This window comes from Manis pentadactyla, chromosome 2 (genome assembly GCF_030020395.1).
Source record: "Manis pentadactyla isolate mManPen7 chromosome 2, mManPen7.hap1, whole genome shotgun sequence".
NCBI lineage: Eukaryota > Metazoa > Chordata > Mammalia > Pholidota > Manidae > Manis > Manis pentadactyla.
In genome coordinates this window covers 22371516-22395491 of record NC_080020.1, presented here as the reverse complement: position 1 = coordinate 22395491, position 23976 = coordinate 22371516, and the positions used below count along the sequence as shown (strand labels likewise).

At 51.8% G+C, this 23976-nt stretch overlaps 1 protein-coding gene across 8 annotated transcripts in view; it reads right to left on the bottom strand.

The window, feature by feature from the left end:
* TNIP1 (TNFAIP3 interacting protein 1) overlaps positions 1-23976 on the bottom strand; it is a 58657-nt gene that overhangs the window by 21287 nt on the left and 13394 nt on the right. For 3 of the 8 annotated variants that reach the window (XM_057490626.1, XM_057490630.1, XM_057490616.1), the window contains 12 exons: positions 20878-21049; positions 20532-20579; positions 19545-19679; positions 18091-18176; positions 16658-16738; positions 14074-14265; positions 10518-10612; positions 8442-8559; positions 4765-4854; positions 3074-3139; positions 2803-2938; positions 724-848 (listed from right to left, as the gene is read on the bottom strand). In XM_057490626.1, the coding sequence (XP_057346609.1) occupies positions 724-848; positions 2803-2938; positions 3074-3139; positions 4765-4854; positions 8442-8559; positions 10518-10612; positions 14074-14265; positions 16658-16738; positions 18091-18176; positions 19545-19679; positions 20532-20579; positions 20878-21013 (1308 nt within the window). In that variant the 5' untranslated portion in view covers positions 21014-21049. The remainder of the gene's footprint in view (positions 1-723; positions 849-2802; positions 2939-3073; positions 3140-4764; positions 4855-8441; positions 8560-10517; positions 10613-14073; positions 14266-16657; positions 16739-18090; positions 18177-19544; positions 19680-20531; positions 20580-20877; positions 21050-23976) is intronic. The other 5 variants (XM_057490640.1, XM_057490641.1, XM_057490631.1 and 2 more) reach the window with 4 other exon arrangements.

The following is a 23976-nucleotide window of genomic DNA, read 5'->3' as shown; positions in this document are numbered from 1 at the left end:
TCTAACCAGGGTTCAGATGGCAAAACAGGCCCAGAGAGGCCAGAGCGGCTAAGCTGGGACTGGTACCAGCCCCCTGCCACTTGTCCTGGCTTGGAGCAGCAGGTTTCTGCTTTACCCAGCCTCCACCCTGGGCTCCCTCTCTCCTGGGATCCCACTTCTCAGTGACAGGAGCCCTGCGCCTTTGCTCATCCACTGCCTTCAGCAAGTATTTCCTGAACATGTGCTTGGTGCCAGGCCCTGCACCAGACGCCAGAGGTATACAGGCCAGTGAACAGGCACCGCCCTCCCCCTGCCACTGGAAGGGAAGATAGATCACTGAGAGAGCAGCCACAGAACATGAGAGAAGGGGTATTAAAGAAGTCGCTGGGGCTTTAGAAGCACAGTACAGGGCAGCCTGAATGAGACCCAGAAGGCCTTGCCGAGGAAGTGGTGTTCAAGCTGAATGCAAACGGTGCATAGGGTCTGTGAAGAAACAGCGTGTCCAAGGGCCTAGAGGGCGAGGCGAGCACAAGCCCACCCCAGGGCAGGCTGCTTAGAGTGCTAGGGGGGCTAGGAGAGGGGGCAGGGCCTGCGAGGCTGCACCAAGGCTTTAGCGCCAGCTCCCCGACCCAGGGGTTACCCCTCCTGAGCTGAGAGCCAGGAGGGGCAGCAATGAAGGAAGTGGGTGCTACAGCTGAGCTCAGGAAGCCCTGTCGCCCCAGGGACCAGGGCCAAGGGGCCCACCTTGTTGAGCCGCTGGATCTCCTTTTCCTGGTAGTCCCGCTGCCGGGTGAGCGGGCTTAGCTGGTCCTGCAGGTACCTGACCTTCTGGCGCAGCTCCCTGGCCTCTGCTGTCAGCTGCTCTTTGTCTGTCTGCAAGAAGCACAGGGTTGTTAAGCAGGGAGCTCCTCCGGGGGGCCTGGACTCCCTGCTCTGCCTGCCCACCCCTCCCTCAGCAGGCCTCCTTTCTCCCTCTCCTTCAGCAGTCCCCACAATGCTCCCACACAAGGCACCATACAAGGCGCCTGGGGTCAGAGCAGTAAGGCCACTAGCCTGGTGAGGTCCTGTCCTCAAGGAGTAGGCTCGGTTGAGTGCTGGGCTGGACTCTGACACCAGCTCCTCCAACATGAAGTCTGTGAGCCCCAGAACTGAATGCAAAATTTTGTCCGTGCAATCTTCCAAAGACAGAAGCCATAGTTTCCACCAGATTTGAATAGGGGAAATCTCTAAAGGACCTTTCAGCTCTTATGGTGTCTGAGCCTAGAGAGAAGCCACTCAAAGAAACAGATGTAGCATCAAGCAAAAAGTGCTCCTCCACAGAAAAACAAAGTGCTGAGGTTAAAGGAAAGAGCACTACAGCCAAGAAGCAACCAGGGAAGGCTTCAAGGTGGAAGCACCGCTCTCATACCCACTATGGATTAGTCAGGGCTTGTTCATGGCAAAGGGCCACAGCTGGATTGGGCCTTAAGAGAGCATGAACTCCTAGCCCATTAATCAATGGGAAATGCATGTCAGAGAGAGGAGGTGACTTACTCAAGGCCACACAGTAAGCTGGGGCTAGAACCTAATTTCAAGCTCTCTCTCCCTTTGCAAGTCAAAGGAAGCATTTAAAATAGGGAAGGGTGGCCAGAGACTGCTGAGGGTGGCCTTGGTCAGAACTTGGGGAAGTTGTTCTGGATTCCCACTTAAAGATGTTCCAGGATTGGCATGGCCTCTAACACAATGTGTCCTTATCCACAGGGCCACATTTTGTCCTGAAACATCCCCACTTCCCACAGCCGACGGGGAGGAGCTGTCAGATTCCAGAGACTTGTTTCACCTACTGTTGTGAGCTGGGAGAAGGGAGCAGAGCGCCAAGGGTCTGGCTGAGAGTCACAAGATGTAACTGCCCCCAAAGGAAAAATAGGCAGCATCCTTCCTAACACGAATCTTCAAGGTAAGGGGCAGTCACAGAGGCAGGGAGAGCGCTCAGATAAGGCCCCTGGGTGTCACATGCTGATGGGAGGGGACAATGAAATGCAATCCGTGTTAAAAATGTCCAGTTTTAAGCTAGGCAAAGGTAGCCTATGCCCAGTTCTTACTAAGGGGAGGACACTGTGACATAAATACAACCTTCCAAGAGTCTGGGGATCCAATGGTCTTTCCTGTTTAAGCTGCTCCAGGATCCTGAAGGGCCTTGGCTGGTACCAGTCACACATGACAGATCAGATGCTGCTTCCTCAGGGGGACAGTTCCTGGTCCCCCTCCCCACCTTCTCCCTGAGCCCTGCACCTTCTCCTGTACTGCTCAACACACTTCTACTTAGTGCTTCTGTAACTAGTTGCTTGCTATCTCTTCCCCATCAAGGGTAGGATTAGACTGTTCAGTGCGGAGTGTCTGTGCCCAGCGGTTCCAGGCACACTGTTGAATGACGCCTAGATGAATGAGTAGAGGGGGCTCTGTCTCCCCCACAAAGAGCCCTCCGGACTCTGAGCACCAAGCAGCAAGCACTCTGCCCCAGCACTGCACTCCAGGGGGCCTGCTCATATGTCTTTCATGTTCTGTGCTTCCCTGTATGCTTCCCTCATCCATATGATTTCAAACAGACAAAAAGACCTTGTGTACAAAAACAAGAAAATATGAAAAGCAAGCTAATTCAATCCCCTCAATTTTCAGACAGGAAACTGGACAGGGGAGGAAAGTGCTCTTGCCTGTGGCCATATAGCCCCTTAGCATGAGAACCAGAGCTGGAACACCCAGGTCTCCAGACCTCCAGCCCCAGCTTATTTACTCCACTCAGCTCCCGACCAGCAGGCCTCCTCGAGCCGAACCTGCCGGTCACACTTGCCTCCTCTGTTTCAATCTTGGACTTGGCAAGGAGGAGCTTGCGGTCAAAGTCACGCTGCTTCTGTTCCCGCTCAGCCTCCAGGTCAGTCACCTGCTTCTGCAGGTCCGCCAGCTTCTGACGCAGCTCAGTAATCTGGGTTCAAAGGCAGAGCGAGGGAGCGTGTAACAAGTGAACCTTCAGGGTTCAAAGCTGCTGAGAAGGAAGCAGCAAGACCAGGGATGCCAAGAACCTGGGGTTCAGCCTGGAGTCCCATAACCCCCTCACTACCTTCTGTTCATATTGCTGCTTCATGGACCGGAAGTGCTGGTCCCATTGCTTGTTCACCTCGAGCAGCTGTGGGGAGAGATTAGGGTTAGCAGGAGATAAGCAGAGAAGGAACAAAGAGAGAGAACTCCACGCAGACCAGCTTCCCAAGGAGCGCGCAGCGGGTGCAAATGAATGGTGGCGACAGACACTGCCTGAAACCCCACTTACAAAAAAATTCCATGTACCCCAAAGAGATTCACCCTTATCACTCACTACATATTATCCCTGCCAGGAAACCAAGACACAGAAGCAGTATATAACTTTGGTGTGCAATTATGGAACCCAGAGTCCTTGCGAGGGCAGTGTGGGACTATGTATTAAAACCTCAAGTTCTCATTCTCTTTCACTTAGTAACTCCACTTTGAAAATGTGACCAAAAGGAGCACTTGCACAAGTGTGCAAATATATGTACAAGGTGATCATTTCAGCAGTGTTCACATTCCAAAACAGGCTAGAAGAAACAGAAGCCTAGGAGGCCAGGTAAGGAAATGACAGCGTAAACAGAAATGGGGCACTGTGTGGCTATTAAGAAAATCAGGCATCTTAATACATTGCCTTATTTCTAAGATGACCCTAATTATTTGCTGTACAGTTGGTATAACAATCCCTAAGGGAAGAAAAACAATCCTACATCATTAAATAAATAAAACAATAGGAAAAGGGTATCCCAATTTCAGAAGCATTAATATATGACAGAGTACTCAGAATTGAAGGACTATAGTACATATTTTATATATAAATAAATATTCTCAAAGATAATTTTAAAGAAAAACCGAGAAAAACAGCAATACATTATGTGTGATACAATTTTTATACTTTACTTTTATAAACAGATATGTATATACGTAAGTACACAGAAAAAATGAGGAATATGCAATGAACTATTATCAACTGTGGTCATCTCTAGGCTGAGATTCTCAATCTTTTTATAATGAGCATTATAATACTCTTGTAATCAGAAAAGATACCTTACAGCAATACAAAAAGAAAACTAAAATTAATATGCAAGTATACAAAAGACTAATGGAGGCCCAACGTTCAAATGTGCAGAAGACAAAAGAGGGCAGAAAGGCCTGGAAATCTGGAGAAGGACCTGCATGGTGTAGAGAAGACAGGCTGAGAGAACAGATGGGAAGGGGCCTCCCCACGACGGTCTGAAAACACTGGCCTCGGGGTGGGGGACGAGGAGGACTATGCATGAGACACAAGTGCAGAGCCTCAACCTCTGGAGACTTTCACCTGGCCGGTGGCAGAGCCACGAGGTGCTGGGTCCTCCCTGTCTGTGACATCCCTGCCTGAACCAACCGCCTGGTGTCAGATAAACCCCAGACTCCTCGTTTCTGATGCTGAAACTTGCCTGCCTTATCACAGCTCTTTCCACCATCCAGGGTTTACCCTGAGAGCCTTCCTAAATACCAACAATTTTGGGCAGTGTCCCAAATGCCACTTCTTCAGAGTGACCCCTGTGGGATCAAGAAACAAGAGCCCTGGACAAGGCAGCAGGTCTCTCCCATGGGCAGAAGGGTCAGTAGTCACCACGGCAACTCACGATGGTGATCTGGGACAAGCCAGGGGGCCCAGGAGGGCCTTTGTCCTGCCAGTTCCAGGAGGAAGAAGGGTCTTCTTGGCCATGACCTCCTCCAGGTACCTACCTCAGTGCGCTGCTGCTCCAGTACCTTCACCTTCTTCTCAGCTGCACCCAAGGCTCCCACCTCTGGGACCTTAGCTGCTGTGACACTAGCCTGGGAAGAAACACAGAGGGGCCTTCAGCAAAGTCTCAAATAACAATCTCTCACCCACCAAGCCCCATCTCTCCTCTCTACCCTCCCACCCACCAGGACACTACTACACTTCCCAGCCATGACAAATCCCCCTGGAGAAGGCCGCTGAGATCATCCCTGGGCCACGGTGGCTCCTAGGCTCACTTCCTCTACCCCTCCCACAGCCATTTCTTTCCCTGCTCAGGTTCATCTTCAAGGCACCGCCAACCACCCTCCCTACCCAACACACATCAGCCAGAAATCCTCCAACCTGGAAGGCAAGAATTATTTTTTAATGTTTTTATAAAATTTTTACTTAAAACATGTTTTTAGAAAGATGCAGAAACAAATGAACACGTGTGTATGCACCATCAGTACACATTCATATATTTCCTAGCTCTGTTGTCTGAGAGAGCCTAAGGCAGTGACACTCCATTAGCAATGGGCACACCTACTGCCCGGATCTTGGTTTCTAAATGCCATTCTCCAACAAAAAGAAAGGCCCCTTGAGAAGTGGTTAATTCCAGGCTGAAGCAGGGAAAATGTAAGATGAGTTTGGGGTGTCTTATGGAAAGGAAGGAAGTACTCAAAAAGAAGAGCAAGTCAAATGGGCAATGAAGACAACTTGAAAGAGTTTCCTCTGGCCAAAGATGGAACAAACTGAACAAGAAAATCAACAGCAATAGTACTGGATTATAACCCAAAGGATAAAATAATATATCCTTGGGTCCATACTGGTAGGAAGAAATAGCTGAACAAATAAATAAACTGGGGAGAAGGGACAACTCTTCTTTGTAAAAGGATTTCAATTAGTGAATATAGAAAAAATGGAGGAAATACAAGATTGCTGTTAGAATACTACACTAATATCACTGCTACAGGTGAGATTGCCAATGGATGCTAAAGTAAGTGAGCAAAACAGAACATGTGCACATGTCAACATTCTCCTAAAAAAGAAGCTTTTAGTTACAAAGGGAAAATCTGTCCCTTTATTATGGAAAAACCTGATAGATGCCCCCGTGGCCGAGTGATCAAGGTTGCCATGACACTGACACCATGCACCCTTGATGTGACACACTGAGAAGGGCACGGTGTCACTCTTGCCCAAATCCATAGCCTCAGTCTAATCATGAGAACACATCAGATGAGCCCAAACTGAGGGACACTCTACAAACAACTGGCCAATATAACTCAAAAGTTGAAGCTCATGAAAGTCAAGGAACAATAAGGAAGGGTAAGTCTGGAAGAGACATGAGAACTAAATGTGATGTGGGATCCTGGATGGGATCCTGGTACAGCAGAATGATGTGCTTGAAAAACTGGGGAAATCTGGACAAAGTCTGTAGTTTATAGTATTGTGCCGAGGTTAATTTCCTTGTTTTGATCACTGAACCAGTTATGTAAGATGTTAAGGGGATAAGGGATATGGGAACGCTAAGGACTATTTTTGTAGCTCGTCTGTTAAGTCTAAAATTATCTCGAATAAAAAGTTTAAAAAATGTATTTTTAATAAGAAGTGTTGAGTTGATGCAGTAGAAAAGTGAGAGGTCCAGAAATGGAGCACTGGCTCTACCGCCAAGGCCCTGCATGATGGAGGCCAAGACCCACACCCTCTCTGAGCTTTGGTCCAAGATCAAATAGGATGGGCTCCGAAGGCCCCTACCTCTGACATCCTGTGGGCCTGTCAGCATTTGTCCTGGGGTCACTGCCCACATCCTCTCTTTTCCTCACCTTCCCTGCCCCTTCCATACACCCCTGTGGTTTGGAATGGGCCCAGAGGGAGGAACTTGAGGCTCCAGTGCCCCCTGCAGGCTAAGGTCTGTAAGCACACCACAGAACTAGGGAGTCAGAGGAGCGGGCTGGGGGCGGGGCCCTTCAGGGACCATCACCTGGAAGCCTACTGTCCCCTGGAGGGCAGCTGTGCTTAGCATTATTGTGGAATGAGGACGTGCCTTCCCTGTGGGCTACTAGAGGGCGCACCGTTAATCTCCACAAAGAGAGGAGTCAGCTGACCTGGCTGCAGGTGCCAAATCTGCCATCAAAAGCAGTGTTTGCTGTTTACCAGGTGCCAGGCGCGAAACCAACTTCACAGGCATCACTTTGCTGAATCCTCCAACCACCCTTGGAGGTGGGTGTCATCTCCATTTTACAGAGGATGAAACTAAGTCCAGAGAGTTTATGTGACTTGTTCATGGTGGCAGTGCTAGTAAGAGCTGGAGCCAGCATTCAACCCACATGTGACTCCAAGGCACAGGCTTCAACACGGCCTGTAACACACACCTCCTATGCAGCCTTCCTCCCTGGCAGGGTGGCAGGAACACCTGGCCTTTCAGGGAGTCAGATGCAATGGGTTGATATTAAAGGGCTTTGGGAAAGTGAAGAGGCCCTTCCAAAGAATTCTACACCCAGGGCAGCTTGGAGGGCCCAGGGGAGATGAGAAGAGTCCACAAGCCACCCTGCAAGAGGACAAGGCAGGCTGCAACTTGAGGGGCAAATGGCAGAGAAGAGGGGCCCCATGGGCTCGCACTCAGGCCATTCATCTGCATGCCTCCTGCCCCCCACGTCTGCCTGACAACAGGTGATGCAGGCATTCTGACTACATTATGTCACATGGCTGCTCAAAACCTGCCATAACTGTCTCACGGGGCGATGGTCCTGGCCCTGTCTACCTTACACTCAGTGAGGAAGTCCAGATGAGATGATGGGCTTCCAAGTCCTGGATAAACTCTACATTGCCATGTGAGCACAAGGAATTAAGTTATTCAGATAATTACAACTATTATGCAGGTGTGGGGTTTATTAAAGACAATGAGTCCTGCTATGCAGCCATTACACCCCATTAAAGGGGGAAAACGTGTCAGCAAAAAGTTGGGACTCAGCTTTGCATCAAGTAGAAAGGCATGGATCGGGCAAGGGTGGAGAGCCAACTTCTGCCTGAGAACTGTGTGTGAGACACAGCTGGGAGCAGCAGCGGGAAGGGGGCAAGCGGGCCAGCCTGGTGGCATTACCAGGCTGTGCCAATGTTGCTGATGCCCTCCTCTCTCCATGTCAGAATCTCCAGGGTACAATCACAGAAGCTTAACAGAGCCCCCAACAGCACTTCTCAACCCACCACCCTAATTCTGCCAGGAATATCTGAGATGCTGAATTGACTTTTGGGAGCCAACACATAAGGGAGGCCTTGACAAACACTACAATGTACTTAGAGAACCTTCACAGAATGAGGAGGAGACTCAACACCACCTTCTATGCACTGTGCCTGAAGACACTGGAGCAATTCAGCCTGGAGAAGAGAAGGAGGGCAGCAGAGCCAAGGTCACGGCTGGCAGCCTGAGCCTGTGTCCCAGGGAACGGGACGCACCGTGCGGCTGAAGGCAGGATGCGGACTGAGGAGCGGAAGCTCCAGGGAGGCGACCTCAGGCCAAGCTAAGGAAAAGCCATCTAACAACAAGGACATTCTAGCAATGGAACTACTACAGCAGGAAGCAGGAAGCGGCTCACTGCCACCACAGGTGGCAGCAGAGGCTGGGTAGTCGAGGAGGCTGTGGAAGCAGTTTCTGACCGCATACCTGCTGTCCGGAGGCTCCCTTCTTGCCTGCACCTTCCATCTTTGGTGAGCCTGGCCACCCAGAGGCCCGCTCTTTGGCACCGCTCATCAACAACTTCTTGAGCTCCATGTTTTCCTCCCTGGGTTGGAGGCAAACAGAGAGGTCATCTTGCTGGCCCTGGGATAAGGAGGCTGGGAATCTCAGATCTGCTACTCATCTGAGCTGCGGCTGAGTCCTGGGGAGTACCCGTGAAACCTGCCCTCAGGTGGAACTGAAAGGGCATCCATAAGCCACTTTGCTGGCAATCTGTGGGCTTCCCAAGAAGACTCCAATCGTCAACAGCAGGGCTTCCCCAGCTGTGGGGTGTATGTATACATGAGGTCCTCAGGAGGCATCCACACTGCAGTAAATAAGCCTGGACTACACTCTAGTGAGAAAGTGACATCTTTTCCGATTTTCTTCAAACTTCCTGTGTAGAGCATGGGAAGAGTGTCACTGCAGTGCTAACAGGTGCTGAACACCTCTCGGGTCCTCAGGAGTCTCCCTTGCTGACAGAGGAAGAGCGAGCCTCAGGCTCACGGCCTTCAGCGGGCACTGGCATTGCACCAGGACTTATGAACATCCTTCCATTTTCATTGTATTTACTGTTGGAGTTATCATCTATTTATTACAAGTAATGCTGTTTTCCATTTACTCTAGCAGAAGTTTTCTTTATAATTATTTTAAGTAAAAACATGATTCAAATAACAGTAGATTCTCAAATAATAAGGTAGGTGATACAGGATATAATAGAAATGCCAATGTGGATTCAGGTATCACTGAAATAGAGAAAATATTTCTTTATGTTCTGGTTTCCATATAATAATAGAAAAATAGAGAAAGTGGTTACCAAAGGGGAGGGGTGTGGGAGGGCGGGCGTGGGGGGAGGGAGAAGGGGACTGAGGGGTATTATGTTTAGTACACATGGTGTGGGGGGTCACGGGGAGAACAGTGTAGCACAGAGAAGGGACATAGTGGATCTCTGGCAACTTGCTGCACTGATGGACAGTGACTACGTTGGGGTATGGGTGGGGACTTGATAATATGGGTAAACGTAGTAACCACATTGTTTTTTCATGTGAAACCTTCATAAGACTGTATATCAATCATACCTTAATAAAAAATTTTAAAAAGTAAAACCATATTTGTTGCCGCCTCTTAAAAAAAAAAAAAAGAAAGAAAAACAGAGAAGTGAAGTGGCTTTCCCAAGGTCACACAGCAGGGACTTGCACTCTTGCCTTCTAGTCATGAGTCTTTCCTCCAGTCTGGGCTTTTGGGGTCATTCCCATGGGTGGGGTCATTATAGCCATTAAACTCTAAGTGCTCGGCCATCCAGAATAAATAAATGCTGATTCAAGGTAGCACAGTGACTCAGCAGTTACATGTTACTCCCTCTGGCCCTCACGTGCCTTTCTGTGGGCTTCAGCGCCCTTTGCACAATGAGGGGTTTGGCCCACATGATCTTCAAGGGCCCTTCAAGCTCTAACAGTCAAGATCAGTGTCTTTTAAGTGTGATCGTGGGCTCCCCCACCTCATGATCATAGAGGCCTTGGGAGAACTGAGATGCCTGGGTCTTGCCTCAGACCCACTGAAGCAGAACCTTGGCTGAGGAGGGAGAGTTGGAGTATAAACTTGTAGTGCCTTCCTTGACTGTTAGGGATCCTGATGCACAATGAAGTCTGGAATCCACTAGCCCAAATGAAGAACCTCTGACTGTTCTCAGGAAAACAAGAGCTGGACAGGATGGTGGACAGCAGGGGGCAGCAGAGCCCACGTCTCCGACAGCCCTCTAGGCACCCTTCACAGGCTGCAGGTGTTTCCAAGGGAGGAGTGCAACTTGCAGAGCTGAAGCTCCCGGGTACTTTATACACAAACACCCCTGAGGTATTCAAAAGCCAGAGAGGAGACACCAAGGCGCCCAAGAAGGGCCCAGAGAGCTGACATCCCAAGCAGGGCTCTAAGCACAGGCCTCAGCCCAGAAATCAGGGCCACGCCCCCCAAGGCCCCAACCCCCACCCATCCGACTCCTCACCCTCTGTCTGAGGCACCCACACTTACCGCAGCCTCTCAGCGGCCTGATCCCGCTGTTCCAGGCCCTTGTCCAGCTTGGCCTTCAGGGCTTCATTCTCCTTCCGAAGCTGCTCACACAGGGTCTGCAGGGCAGAGAGGCAGATGGGGTGAGGGTGGGATGGGGTGCATCCCAAATGCAGGTTGGCGATGGAGGGCATAGGTGGGGCTACAGGCGCGCCAGGCCAAGCCCTTTGCGTGGCCTCACCCGGTTGCTCTCAGGGCAGCCGGGGCCCAAGCCACTGGTCCCACCCAGGCTCCCCTCCGTGGCTGGCTCCTGAGGGTGCCTGACCACATATCGGCCACAGAGCTTTCTGGTTTTCCAAGGCAGAAAGCCCCATCCCTCACCTCCTTCACTGCTGTTCCCACAGCCTAGGACGCTCTTCCTCACCGGCCTTCCCCTGGCTGACTTCTCCTGCTTCAGGTCTCAGCCAGTCACATCCTCAGAGCCATCCTTCCAACTCAGACAGCTCAGGCGAGTCAGGCCGCCTCCGTTACCCTCGCTCCCAGCCCCTCCTCTCACCCCTCTTACGCTTGTCGTGATCAGAGCTGAAGAGCCCTTCTGTGTTGTTATTTTCTTCATGTTCGCCACCCCCTGCTAGGCCATGGGCTCCCAGAGGGCTGGCCCCCTCCCCACTCTTGTCCACCGCCCGATCCCAAGCCCAAGCTCAGGACCACGCACGGGCTGATGCTCAACTCCACTGAAGGATTGCAAGGCTGAATGACAGAATGGCCGAGCAAATGAGTGGATGAGACCAGGGTCCGCGGAGGCCTATGAGCTCAGTCAACATGGGGAGTGTGCGACGAGGCTCCCAGAGTTGCTGGAACACAGGGCTTCCCCGCCTCCTTCATGGGGCTGCCATCAGGACATACAAAGCTATGAGACTGCAAGTGCCTGGTGACCTGCCAGTCACTTGGTAATATTTGAGAATTTGTGTGTTCAAAGCACTGTGAGGTGGGGGGCATGGAAGATGGACGGCCGGACTCAGGGCCCCACGGGTGGGGAGGGAAGGGACAGGCTGACTAGCACTGGTGATGCACTGAGTTGGTACTGAGTCACTCACTCTTTCAACAAATATTTGATGAGCACCTAACGGTGCCCTATACACGGCTAGATATTCTCTCCACAGCGCCTTGTTGGAGCCTCACGGCTTCCCCAAAGGTAGGTAACTCGTCTCTATTTTAAAGGTAGGCTAACGCAGGAGAAATCATTTGCATGAGGTTGCACAGCTGTGAAGAATGACCACTGGGCTTACACCCCATCTGGAGAACCCTAAATTGGTGGCTCTTTCACCTGTGATGTAAGAGCAGAGAGGGAGGAGAAGGCCTGTGAGCCGGCTGGGGGCAGCAGCCATGCTATTCACCAGACATTCCACCTGCTCCTTCCATGTCCACTTCCAAGGCTCCCAGCAATCATGTGACTGGCTCTGGCTAACGAAAGATGAGCCAAAGTGACAAGGATCCCTTCCAGGCTGGCACGTGCACAGTCCTCTGGGCTCTTTTCCCTGTGGCTGTGGCTGTCATATTCCAAAGAGCACGACATGGTGGGGCCTGTCAGCCTGGGTCTAAGCAACTGTGGAGCAGAAACAAGCCCTTGCCACTCAGAATATGAGGAAATGTGTATGTTATCCAGTTAGATTTCTTTCGCAGCAAAACCTCGGCCCTTCTGACACAAGAGAGACTCGTGTGACTGCTGAATGGTGGGACAGCCTCGAAGTGGAGGGTGGCTGGGTACGAGGGATCTGAGGCTGAGAGAACACAGGTCCCAGTGCCCAGCAGAGGCCTTGCGCCATTCCCAGCCTGGACAGTGTCTGCTGAGTGAGCCAAGAAATCAATGAACAAATGAGGAAGAACCAGATTAATTCACCTCTGCCCACAGGCTGGGCAAACACCCAGGACGCCATGGCCCTGGGCGGGGTCTCCTGGGAACAGAATGTCCTGCTCCTGGTCACTAAAGTAAAGTCTCAGGACAAGGCCTCACTGGCCATGCTTCCAGTCTAGAGGGCGGCTTCCTCCAAGTCAGCAGCTGATGGAGGGAGGCATCACAAAGGCCACCTTCCATCATAGGGGCTAACAGAGCACAGCATCAACGAGTCCATTTGTTCATTCATTCATTCACTCACCAAATGCACAGTAAGTGCCAGGCCCTGGGATATAGTGGTGGGTATGACAGACAAGGTACCTGCCCCTCGTGAGGCTTATGTTCTAGCAGGGAACATAAGGCAACAACAAACACAATGTAAATAAACCACCTAATAAAATAATTACAGACTGATACAACCTACGAAAGAAACAAACAGGGGTTTGATACAAAAAATAACAGGTTGATAGATGCCCTTTTATCAATCCCCATTTCAAAGCAGGAAAGTTAATGCTCAAAGTCATCTCAGCCCATGCAGACCACCTGGTTCCCCTCCCCAGAGCTCAGCTCTGACCCCACTAAGCCTAGCTGATGTGAGACGGCTCTCTTAGCAGGCCCTCCCTGAGGCAGAATGGAGTCCTGCACTCTCCCTGGGGTCCTCTGCTCCCCACCTCTCTCCTCACACCTTGGCTCCAGCCTGGAAGCCCCTCTGCTCTTGTCAACCCAGGCCCTTCCCGACATCACACACAGTGGTCTTGCCCCTATTCAACCACGCACATGAATGTGTGTTGGCGTCAATGAGACTGGCACCGAGGATGGCCTAGGAGGGAGGAAAGACACTTTAAATCATAGTCCTGTCACTAAGACAACAGGCACTTGAGTCCTCTGGGAGCTGCAGTCCTGCCACCTGTGGATGCTTTCTCACCCCCAGTCCCCGTCATGAGACCCTAACAGTGGTCACTCCTTCAAGTGCCATACTGGGTCCTAGACGGTATGAGGCATGTCCTTCACTGTGCACAGCAGTCCCAGGAGGGAGTGAAAGGGACAGAGAGGATAAGTCACTTGTCCAAGGTCATACAGCAATGAAGAGTCACTACTGGAACCCATAACTATAGGACTTCAAGGCCTGGTATGGCCGAGGAAGGAAAGCTGACCCCATACCCATGGCACAGAGAGGGTTATGAAGGAAAGGCAGGTTGGGATGCTGGGTAAGATCATGGGCTTTTGACATATGACAGAGGTTCAAATCCCAACTGTACCATCTACGAATTGGGTGACCTTAGGCAAAAAAAAAAAAAAGAAAAAATCACCTCTTGAGGACTGTGTTCCCACCTGTGAAGTGAGGATAATGATGGCACCACCTCAGGGGGCTGGGGCAGCACCAGGTAAAGGCCCAGCCTTTGCTCCCTCCCCTCCCCAACCTGAATGCAAAGAACAAAAAGGTAGGGCTGCTGCCCACCTGTCCACATCCACACCAAGGGTATCCCCAACCATGAAATTTGTATTGCCCAGCCCATATTTTCTATTACCTTTCCTCTTCCCTCCCACAACTTCCCTACCCTGAACAGGAAGCCAACATCACCCTTGGAAGTCCCCATGGTACCCCTGGATTCCCACGAGGAGCCAAAGCAGGCAGAGGCGGTGCGTACCTGCAGACCCCAGGAGGCCCTCCCGGCCCAGCCTCACCTGCAGGATGGAGGTGCGCTGCTCATTCCTGTGCACCTTGGAGGCAAGCCGGTTGAACTCGAGGGCCATGCGGCCCAGGTGGGTGAAGAGCTGGCTGTGGTCCGGCTCCTCGGCGCACACGCTCAGGGTGGTCTCCAGGCGCTGCAGGTGCAGGAGCAGATTGCTGTCCTCATGGGGCAGGGGGCCCAGCTCCTGGTGGGAGGGGACAGAACCACTCTTCACTGGGGTCTGAGTAGGTGCCCCAGCCATTTGCCCTCTGCTTCCCCATTCCTCACGACTCAGTTTCCCCCTGTGATCCCAGCTCAGCCCAGGGAAATTCTCCAGTTGCACAGGTTCCCTGTCAGGGGCTGACTCACGGGGCGGGACCCGGGACTCCCAGGCCACAGCTGCAGTATGGCGGCACAGCCACCTTCCTCCCGCACTCAGGACTCTGCTGAGTGCCTGCGGCTAAGTCACCCGTCCACCACTTCAGAATCCTTGTTCACTAAATGTGCATACACCCCTTCTGCTTCTGCTTCACAGGGTTCACAGGAGGGCGGACCGACACAGGGGAGCGGTCAGCCCAGGAGAGGGCTATCGCCCCACACACAGTGCCGCTTCAGTGCTCACAGAGACTTGACCAGGGAGCCATACAAAAAACAGCCCAGCTTTCATGCCGACATGCGTGTCTTCTGGAGACTGTCCGAGCGTTCATCAGTTTCTCAGAGGACCCAAGATCCAAAACAGGTAAGGAGTCAGTGCTCTCAGTAGCTCAAAGAGCATATAAGAAATGCAGCCAACCCCGGCAAGACGGCCCAATCTCAGTAACCAATCAATCTTCCCCTCTCGCACCGTCTCCCCTCCATCTAGAATGCTCTTACTAAAAACAGTGCCTTAGTTATGCCAGCACCGTGGCCAAGGATCCACAGTGGCACCAGACAGCTGACTGCATCCACCCCGGCTCCCCTGCCAGGCATCTGAGCCCCCACACCCCATGCCCCATGCCACCCCGGGCTCATTCCCACAGTGAGCCCTCTGCCTATCCTTCCTAGCCCTCCCACGTATCGGCATCTCTAGCAGGCGTCCCCTAAACATTTATGGGAGTCACAGACATCAGAGCTATGGGGAGCCCCAGAGTTCAGGCTGGGAAACCAAGGCACGGGGATGAGGGACTCGCCCGGGAGTCAGCAGCAGAGCCAGGCCCGTGACTGGGCCTTCCTGGTTCTTGATCCAGCGCTCGGCCACACTGGCCTCCCACGGTCGGGACTCTGCAGCAGCGGGGCTCCCTGTGGCCAGCGCCTGGCGAATGCCTATGCAATACTGTCAGCGCCTGGTCCTAACAGGAGAGGATGCTCCCTCTTCAGCTCTGCCTTCAGTCCCCCATGGCCCCTTCCCACAGAGGATTTCGGGGGGCAAGTGCCGCTCTATTTAAGGCTCATGAATTGCTTCATCCCTCTGGTTTCCCCACTAGCCTACGAGTTCCCAGAGGGCACAGAGGCTGTCTTGCCTTTGCTCAGCGCAGACGGCATGTGGTGGGGCTGAGGAGGAACTCCGATGAAGTTACTGGTCTGGTCCAAGGTCATAGGGTGAATACTCTCTTGAGAAAGGGGTCTTGCCTCCTCAGCCAGACTCTCAGAGCTCTCAGGGACAGAATTTTCCATAAGACAAAACAGAAGCCCTCTCTAATTGCCAGAGCTGCCTAAATCCGGTGATGACCCACTCGCCACTGAAGGCACGGCAGCATGAGCTCGAGGACCACCTGGTGAGGACTGGCACTGGGGGCCAACAGGTCTTGGACATGCAACCAGTAAGCTAAAGAGCAACATTTGCCCCCCAAATCCTTGGTGGGATGAGGCAAGAGAGAAGAACAAGTTATCAGTGAAGGTTAGACCATTTACTGCCTATATAACAATAATAAAAAAATCTCACAGTGGGGGCACTTTAAGAATTTAAAGAATGTTTCAGCTTTCTGCAATGGTTCTCCACTAAGTCAGCCATTTTAAGAGACAGGAGGAGGAGGACATAGTTGGACTAAGCACAGCAAGTAGAGTGAGATACAGAATGAGGGTGCTGGTGGACACCCCAGAGCTGACGAGAGGGAAGGAGGGGTGGAGGAGGGGAGAGAATGTGTGGAGCGTGTGTGTGTGTGTGTGTGTGTGTGTGTGTGTGTGTGTGTGTGTGTGGAAGGTCTAACCTCCTACCTATACACCCTGAAGGGGAACCTGGGAGGAACCGCGAGCCAAGGTAGGTCACCTGCCTTAAGCTGCTCTGGGTCTATCTGACCCTCTTTACTCCACCAAGACTAGGAACCCAAAGGCCCAGAGGCTGAGTCACAGTGCGTGGAGGTGCCAGCACTTGGCAGAGACCAGCAGGGCTGGCAGTGTGCCCAGGCTTTCACAATGGTCGGGTGCCCAAGCAGGGGAAGTCACCAGCCAAATTTGCATATGTGAGCGAGAAGTACCCCCTGGTCCAGCCCCTCGTGTATCCCCAGGTGACTCCAGGGTGCCCAAGAGATCTGAGCAGGTCCCGTGTCTCTCACCCAAGGCCAGGTGACTGAAACAGAGAGGAGTTGTGGGACATGCCCAGGGACCTGCCGTCCACTCACCATCATGTTTCTGGTGTGGCCATGGCTCCCTGGGGGAGAATTCTGCTCCTCAGTGGGGACCACTTCAAATTCAGAGGTGCCCTGTGCAGAAAGGGGGTTAGGGGCCGCCAGAGAGAAAAACACCTCGACTCTCCTCTGGGGCCCCACAACTGAGAGCAGCAAGGGGCCAATGGACAAAATGGAAGGACAAAATCCCTTCCCACAGCCAATTTATCTGGGCAGCCCCTCCGTGCAAAGACTTGGCCCACAGTTACACATCACTTCATGTGAGACCACAAAGTGGGATTCCTAACAAGTCTGCTCACAACCCACTGTGTGATTTGAGGTCACATACCTTCCACGACCAGTTTCCTCATCTGTAAAATAGGGATGTTGGACTGGCTGACCTTGAACCACTAGCACTTTAGGATTATGTTTTCTTTTTTAAAGGCCTTGCACTTTTACAATGTCTTCAAAAATTCCATTATTCCCTTTGGACACTTGAGGAAACTGAGGGCATATTTAATGTATAAGTAGGGACTGAACCCAAGGACTGCAAGTCCCACTGGAGATACGGTCACCTAGAGAACACAGACAGCAGCTAGTATGGCCACTGCCAAGGGGGTCCTGTGCCAGCTTGGCCAACCAAGTCCCAGAGGTCCCAGAGGAGCGGACTGATTGGGGTAAGTCCCAAAGATCCTTCAACAAATGTGGTGAGCCATTTTCAGGATTCACCCAAATCCAGGGTGGCCAAGGACTTCCAGACTTTCTCACATCTCTTATGTAGAACGTACTGGTTGTACAACTGCCTCTGGGACTGCTAATTCTACAATGACTATTTCAGCCTTCCTTTGTCCCAGGAGAGGGTAGACAGACAGGAGGCCCTCTGTGCACAACTTCTGCTGAGCCTCACTGCCACCAAGAACCCCGCTGTGGACCTTGGCCCTGCCTCAGAAAGTCTTCCTTTCACCTCTACATTTTCCCAGTTGTCTGCATGACCTTGAAAAATGCTCTTCTCTCAATGGATATTATCTAAAGGATGAAGATGCTAAATGACTCACTTGGGTCTCTTCCAGTCCTAAGATACCAAGAAAAACTTATCAAGGCAAATGTGTAGTAGATAGTTGCAAGCCGCCCTTGTGGATGTGAGTTCCATGTCACATCCATCTTTTTTGCTAGCACTGTGCAGTCAATAGATGCTAACATCACGTAACTTGGTAAATGGGAGGAATTCCTTGTGCAAGCCAGGGTCTTCCTGGTAAGTTTTAACCATGATCTTCATTTGAAAATGAAGAAACCAAGGCCTCCAAGAGATTGAGATCAACTTGCCCGGGATCACCCAGCAAATCAGAACTGGGTTTCTTGATCCCAGCCTCTCTCTTCATGTTCTTGTATCTCTCAACCCAAACTTGAAGTCCAAGCAATTTCCTGCCATGACTGCAAATGCAACTTACACTGGATGGAGGTTTGGGGACTGGCTCTGGTTGGCTGCTGGGGTGTGCAAGGTCAGAGGGGGGTGCTGGGACATCTGCATCCTTTCCTGGAGAGTTAAGAAAACATGGATGAGCAGCAGGAAAAAAGGAAAAGCCTAGATACTGCCCCCTTGAGGGTAGCCCTGGCTAGAAGAGTCCTCAGACAGAGTTCCCTACTTGAGCCTGGGGAAATGGGAGGTGGTCCCACTAGGCCCAGGTAACCTGAGAAAATGACCAGCCCTGGAATGATGGGGACAGAACCTGGGTGGAGAGACCATGCTCCCTGATTTGCTGGGAAAATCCCAAGGTGGCCACTGCTCCTTGTTATCCTGTATCTGCCTCAATGGTGACAAGGATGACAATTTTCAATTAACAAAGTATTTTTATATTTATTCTCAGCCAATTCTCACAACAGCTCTCCATCTTCATTTTAAAGGTAAGGAAACTGAGGCATAGAAAGGTCACCAACTAGCCCATAGTCACACCACCACCAACTAAACTGCAAACCAGGACTCAGAATCGGCCCTCCCTCCCCAACCTCCTGGGGCTCCTGCTGCACATCTCACTCTGGGGGATGGGCCCAGCACCAATCTGGGCCTCAGAAAACATTGCTGAATGAACAGCTGGAGGCTGGAAATGCCCAGTGACTGCAGCCTGGGGGGGTCTGAGATCATCGCTCTCCTCCATTTGTCCTTTCAGCAAACATCACCTCCAGCCAGATGGGAGGCTGGCACCCTGGCCTGGGCCAACACAGCAGGCAGGGCTGCGACAGAAAGCATCTGAGCCCCACGCGTGGGGACCTTTTCCTTCTGAGTCCCAGATCTCGCCCTGGACTTGGAGACATGCCGGAGGAAAGCACGGCGACCATACACAGGCCCTTGGCCCTTAGTCTTAGTCAGCGCTTCCTGTTCATAGGTAGCATATGTAACCTTACATCTGAAATACACTGGGGCAGGCTAAAAGGCAAGTCCAGATTCTTCCATGGGCCTCAGCTTCCCTAATTGTAAAATGGAAGAAGAGGGGCCAAACCAAAGAGCTCTGGACTCATATGCCAGAGAGCTCTGAGTGACCGAAGTAGCTGCCTGGAGTACTCTGCCTGGCACGTAGTAGGTGCTCGTCAAATATCTGCTGAGTAAGTACACTGATAAAAGATCCAGAGGCCACATCTTGGGTGCAGTGGATTGTTGTAATCCATTAATAATATCTGCCAGGGTCTCAGAAGTCACCTGCCATTTTTGGACAAGATTGTCTTCAAGTACCATCCAAATTTGAGCTTCTGGGGAAATACTATAGCCAAAACATGGCTGCCAGGATGGTCTGTGGTCTGAGGATAAATGAAGGAGGTGTGGATTTCTGAATGAGAAGAGAGTCCACTGCTAAGGGTTTAAAGAGTGAGGAGCACGGGGAGGGCAGAGGACTCCAGGCTCCCCTTGTACCTGTGAGCTCAGCCAGGTGGTCGAAGGAGGCCAAAGAGGGAGATGGTGGTGGGAGCAGCTCACTGTCCCTGACCAACTCCTCTGCCTTCTGCCGCAGCCTGGATGCTTCCATCTGGGACTCTTCCAAAAGCTCCCCTAGACGATGGGAAAGGAGGAGCAAAAGGAATTACTCGGCTCAGTGTGCTGGTTCTCCTGGCCCAGGCCCCTCAGCATAAATGCTTCTGCTGGTTTTTGACACACCAGGCCCTGGGCTTTAATCCCACCACCGCCTTGCAGGCTGAGCAGGACACATACCATTCTAGCCCACAAGCAGGAACAGGCCAGCTAAGAGGGACCCACAACCAGGGAAAAAGGCACAGAGGGGGACCTAGATCAAACTCCTGGACCCCAGCACCCTCTTCCTGTCCCACTCCTACCATACCTGGCAGGGACATCACAGAAAGCCAGGGGCTGTCTTAGGCCTACCATCAAGTACCCAGGGGCCCCCCCACAACCTATGCGCCCCCCCACCCCGTCAGAGGCTGCCTGAAGGAGGAAACTGTTAGTAACATCAACGACCCCTCTGGGCCTCCGTTTTCCTTGTCCTCCAAGTGGAGAAGGGGAAACTCCACTCTTCTTTCCCCAGTCTGTGCCCCCAAGCAGAGATGTGCCAGCTAGGAGAAAGCATTCAGAAAACCAGGGAGCTGTGCCACCCCCAAAGCCTAAGGCCAGAGAAGGGGGCAGCAAGGCAAAGGAAGCGTTTTAGTAGTTTGGAGGACAGGAGACCCCTCTGGACAGGGAGATGAATGAATGACTCGCACGGAGGAGGAGATGTCACCTGAGCTGGCGCAGACAGATGGGAACCATTCAGTCACGTGGAGACTGAGGGGGCTTATGCTGGACAGTGGGGACAGCCTGAACAAAAGCCAGGAAAAGAGAGATCGCAGCACCTACTCCAGCCTTGCCTCAGCCAAGCTCACTCCCTGCCACAGCACTTGAGGACCATACCCTGGTTGCCCTGGTGATGCCAGCCAGCTCTCCCCATTTCTGGTGCTCCTGGAAGATGAGGCCATTCTGTTTCCATGTCCACAACTTGGGTTTCCAACTCCTTCTCCCCTCTCCCATACCTCCTTCTCGGTCCCTCAAGGTATTCTGAATCCTGTCATTGCAGTTCTGGGGTGCTGGGGGATCAGAGCTGGGAGTGCTGCCATCACAGCCACAGAAGTATTCAAAGACACAGCCGTGGGGCAGGTGCCAATGCTGGGCCAAGAGGACAGAGGGATGGCCTGGGCAGAGACGTATGCCACCTGGCACTGCAGGGAGGCATGCAGGAAGAGAGCAGGGTCTGCTTTACCTAACATCTTTATCCCTTGCATTTTTTCCTTCAGTCGGGAATTCTCCTCCACTAGACGCTCAAAAGCTGCAGAGGCCTCTCCCGGAGGCACGCTGCCCCCAGGGTCGTAGATCCGGTATGGTCCTCTCCCTTCCATGAGGGTGGCTCAGCCCCTGCTGTGGGACCCGCCTGGCTGTAAGGACAACAGCAGTGTATCAGGGGGCTGGCCAGGCCATTGAGGCGTCCTGGTCAATGTCCCAGAAGGCAGTCCTTGTAACTCAGAAGAGGACACAGCATTTCAGCTGGTCTGGCCACAGTACAGAGCAGGACAGTCCCCTCCTGTGACCTGGACACTGCCTGTATTAATGCAACCTAAGAATGGCATCAGTTTCTTCTGGCAACCTCACTGCGTTGCTGGTTCATCTGGAACAGTAATCAACTGTGAGATGCAAAGTGAAGTACAAGAAAAAACACTGGATTGCGAATAAAAAAACGTGAGTTCATGTCCTGTCAGTGGGGCGCAGAAGGCCAGGGACCCTGCATCACTGCATCCACAGGCTCCGGCATGGTATTAACTATGAAGTGAATGCACAATGAACACTTACCAAATGAATAAACGGTCTAGCCATTAACTCACTGTGGGACCATGGGCAGTCCCTTGCCCTCTCTGAGGAGAGGAAATGAAAGTATTACACTAAATCAGTGATCTTAAAGTGAAATGCTGTGCCCTAAGGGATAATAAGCAAGTCAATCCAATCCCAAGTTCCATTGATATGTATGTTATTTTTTGTAAAAGAAAGAAGAAAAAACCCTGACCCGTATTTAATATGCTGACACTGTCACACTCCTTCTTCAGTCCCATATCATGTATGGTTTGTCCCTTCCAGTTCTAATGAACAGATGAATTTTCCATCAAACCACTGTCTATTTGTGCAACAAGTGTTTTGCATTAATCTGTTCAAGTTCCTCTGATGTCACTTGAAACCACTCGGCAAAATGATTTCAGAATCCTAGTTTTGCGACTTAGCAGAGAAACTTCTTTCTTGCATTCACTCACTAATTCATTCAACCATTATTTATTGAGCCTCCATTCTGTGCTGCATACTAGTCTGGTTGCTGGGAAATTATCAGCAAACAAAACAGACAAAACCCCATACAGTTTGCATTATAGTGGTGGAGACAGATCAATATAGTATTAGGGGTGATGAAAACATCTATGGATAAAAATTAAGCAGGGAAGTATGAGGCAGGGACTTTAGCTTTAAATGTAGCTGTCCAGAAAGGCTTAACAGAGGAGTTACTTTAGCAGACCTGAAGGAGATGAGGAAGGAGCCATGCAGATATCCGGGGGAAGAATATTCAAGGCAGAGAAGACAAGCACAAAGACCCCGAGGCTGAAAAACTGATCGGCCTCCAACCTTACAAAGAGCTCCTAAGGACTCCATCAAGGACTTCAAAAGGGCCTGGGGAATCAAAAAAATATCCTTCCCAAGATTATCATCCCCAGGACAAAACCTGTTTCAGTCAGAATCCTCAGAGGCCCTTGAAGCACCCACACTGGGCTGCAGAGAGAAAGGGAAAAGGACTAGTAACAGTCCCCGTCCGTTAATCATCTGCCTGCTGGGTACTGCAGCGATGCCTCATTGGTGTATTCTTTCAGTTAAACTGCTCAACCCTGAAGTACATGCTACGTTATGGCCACTGTCTAAGGAAGACTCGGGAGGCTGAGTGGCCTAGCCAGGACTACACAGGCAGCAGGTGAGAGTCCAGATGCAAACCCAGCTCCACCTCCTCAGGAAGCGAGGCAAACCCCTGCTACACTCACACCTGTGCCCCCAACAGGACTCAGGCCCGAAGGGCAGACAGCAAGTTCTAGCCTATCTGTAGGTACCACTGGGCTATCAGGTACCCTCTGGGCTGTTCCTCAGCCTCATCTGGCAAGAAATAACAAGCATTTTGCCAGAGGGTCCACATCACCATGGGATGACAATGGGCCAGAAAGAAAAACAAAGTTCTGGTGAGTGGGCCCCCTCCCGCCAAAGACTGACAAACAGAAGGGGAACACGCACTTCGAGAGGCACCCACGCCCTACTGGGCCCCACAGAGGCAAAGGACAGCTGCCCACACGCCCAACACAAAAGTCATCACCCAGCTTTGGGGGTACCTGTTCTTAATTTGAAAGGTCACGGTTACACAGCCAAGCAATAAAGCACTTAAGTGTTCATGAATTAAGAGACAGTGCATATGACAAGGTCTTCAACAATGTTGGTAGACATGGAAGCGGCTTGCGGGGGGAAGGTCCTTCCTTTATGCTCCCCTTTTTCCTCATGGGCCTTTCCAGCTCCAGCAAAGCTCTTACCACCCAGTATGGAATTTATCTGACTGGCATAAGCATGTGCACATTCAGCGGCTCCTGGAAGGTGAGCCACGACTGAGAGCTGAATGGAGTTCACCGGTGCTGAGACCGAAGGCTGGAAGAGGCTGGGTCCCGGTTCCTGTTCACTGTACACTTGCCCTACACAGAATTCATGATTGACATTATGTGACTTAGGCAAGCTTTTTACTCCACATCTGGCTTGCCCAGTAGATTCGAAGCTCCATGAGGGCAGGGGCCACAAGGGCATCTTCAGAGTGGCCCAGACTAGAGCCTCAATAAACCTCTAATCAGAGCATAAAGGAGCCCCTGACCCTGGCTCTGCCTCCTGAGAGGTCACGTACAAACATGCGCAAGAGCCTGACTGTGACCCACTGACGAGAGGCTCTCCAGACAACCAGATACTCCTAGAATCCAGGCTGGCACAGAGATGCCCGGATGTAAGACCAAGTGACAGCAGGATGCAGGACACAGAAACTACAACCCCATCTCCACACCCTGCAGACCTTGCAATGTTCAGGCTCTCCCCCAGCACTGGGGAGCCAACAGGGAAGGGGGCTCAGGGGATGCACACGATGGCACAGGCAGGGCTCTTCCTGGCTCCAGCCTCAGCAGGCAGAGCTTGGGGGCAGGGGGAGAGAAGAGGCTGCCAGACCGTGGTGGATGAAACCCAGAAGAAACAGCCTACTGTGAGAAGCCCTCTCTGGAGACCAGAGGCGCCACCCACGGGACAGCCTGGACTTCTG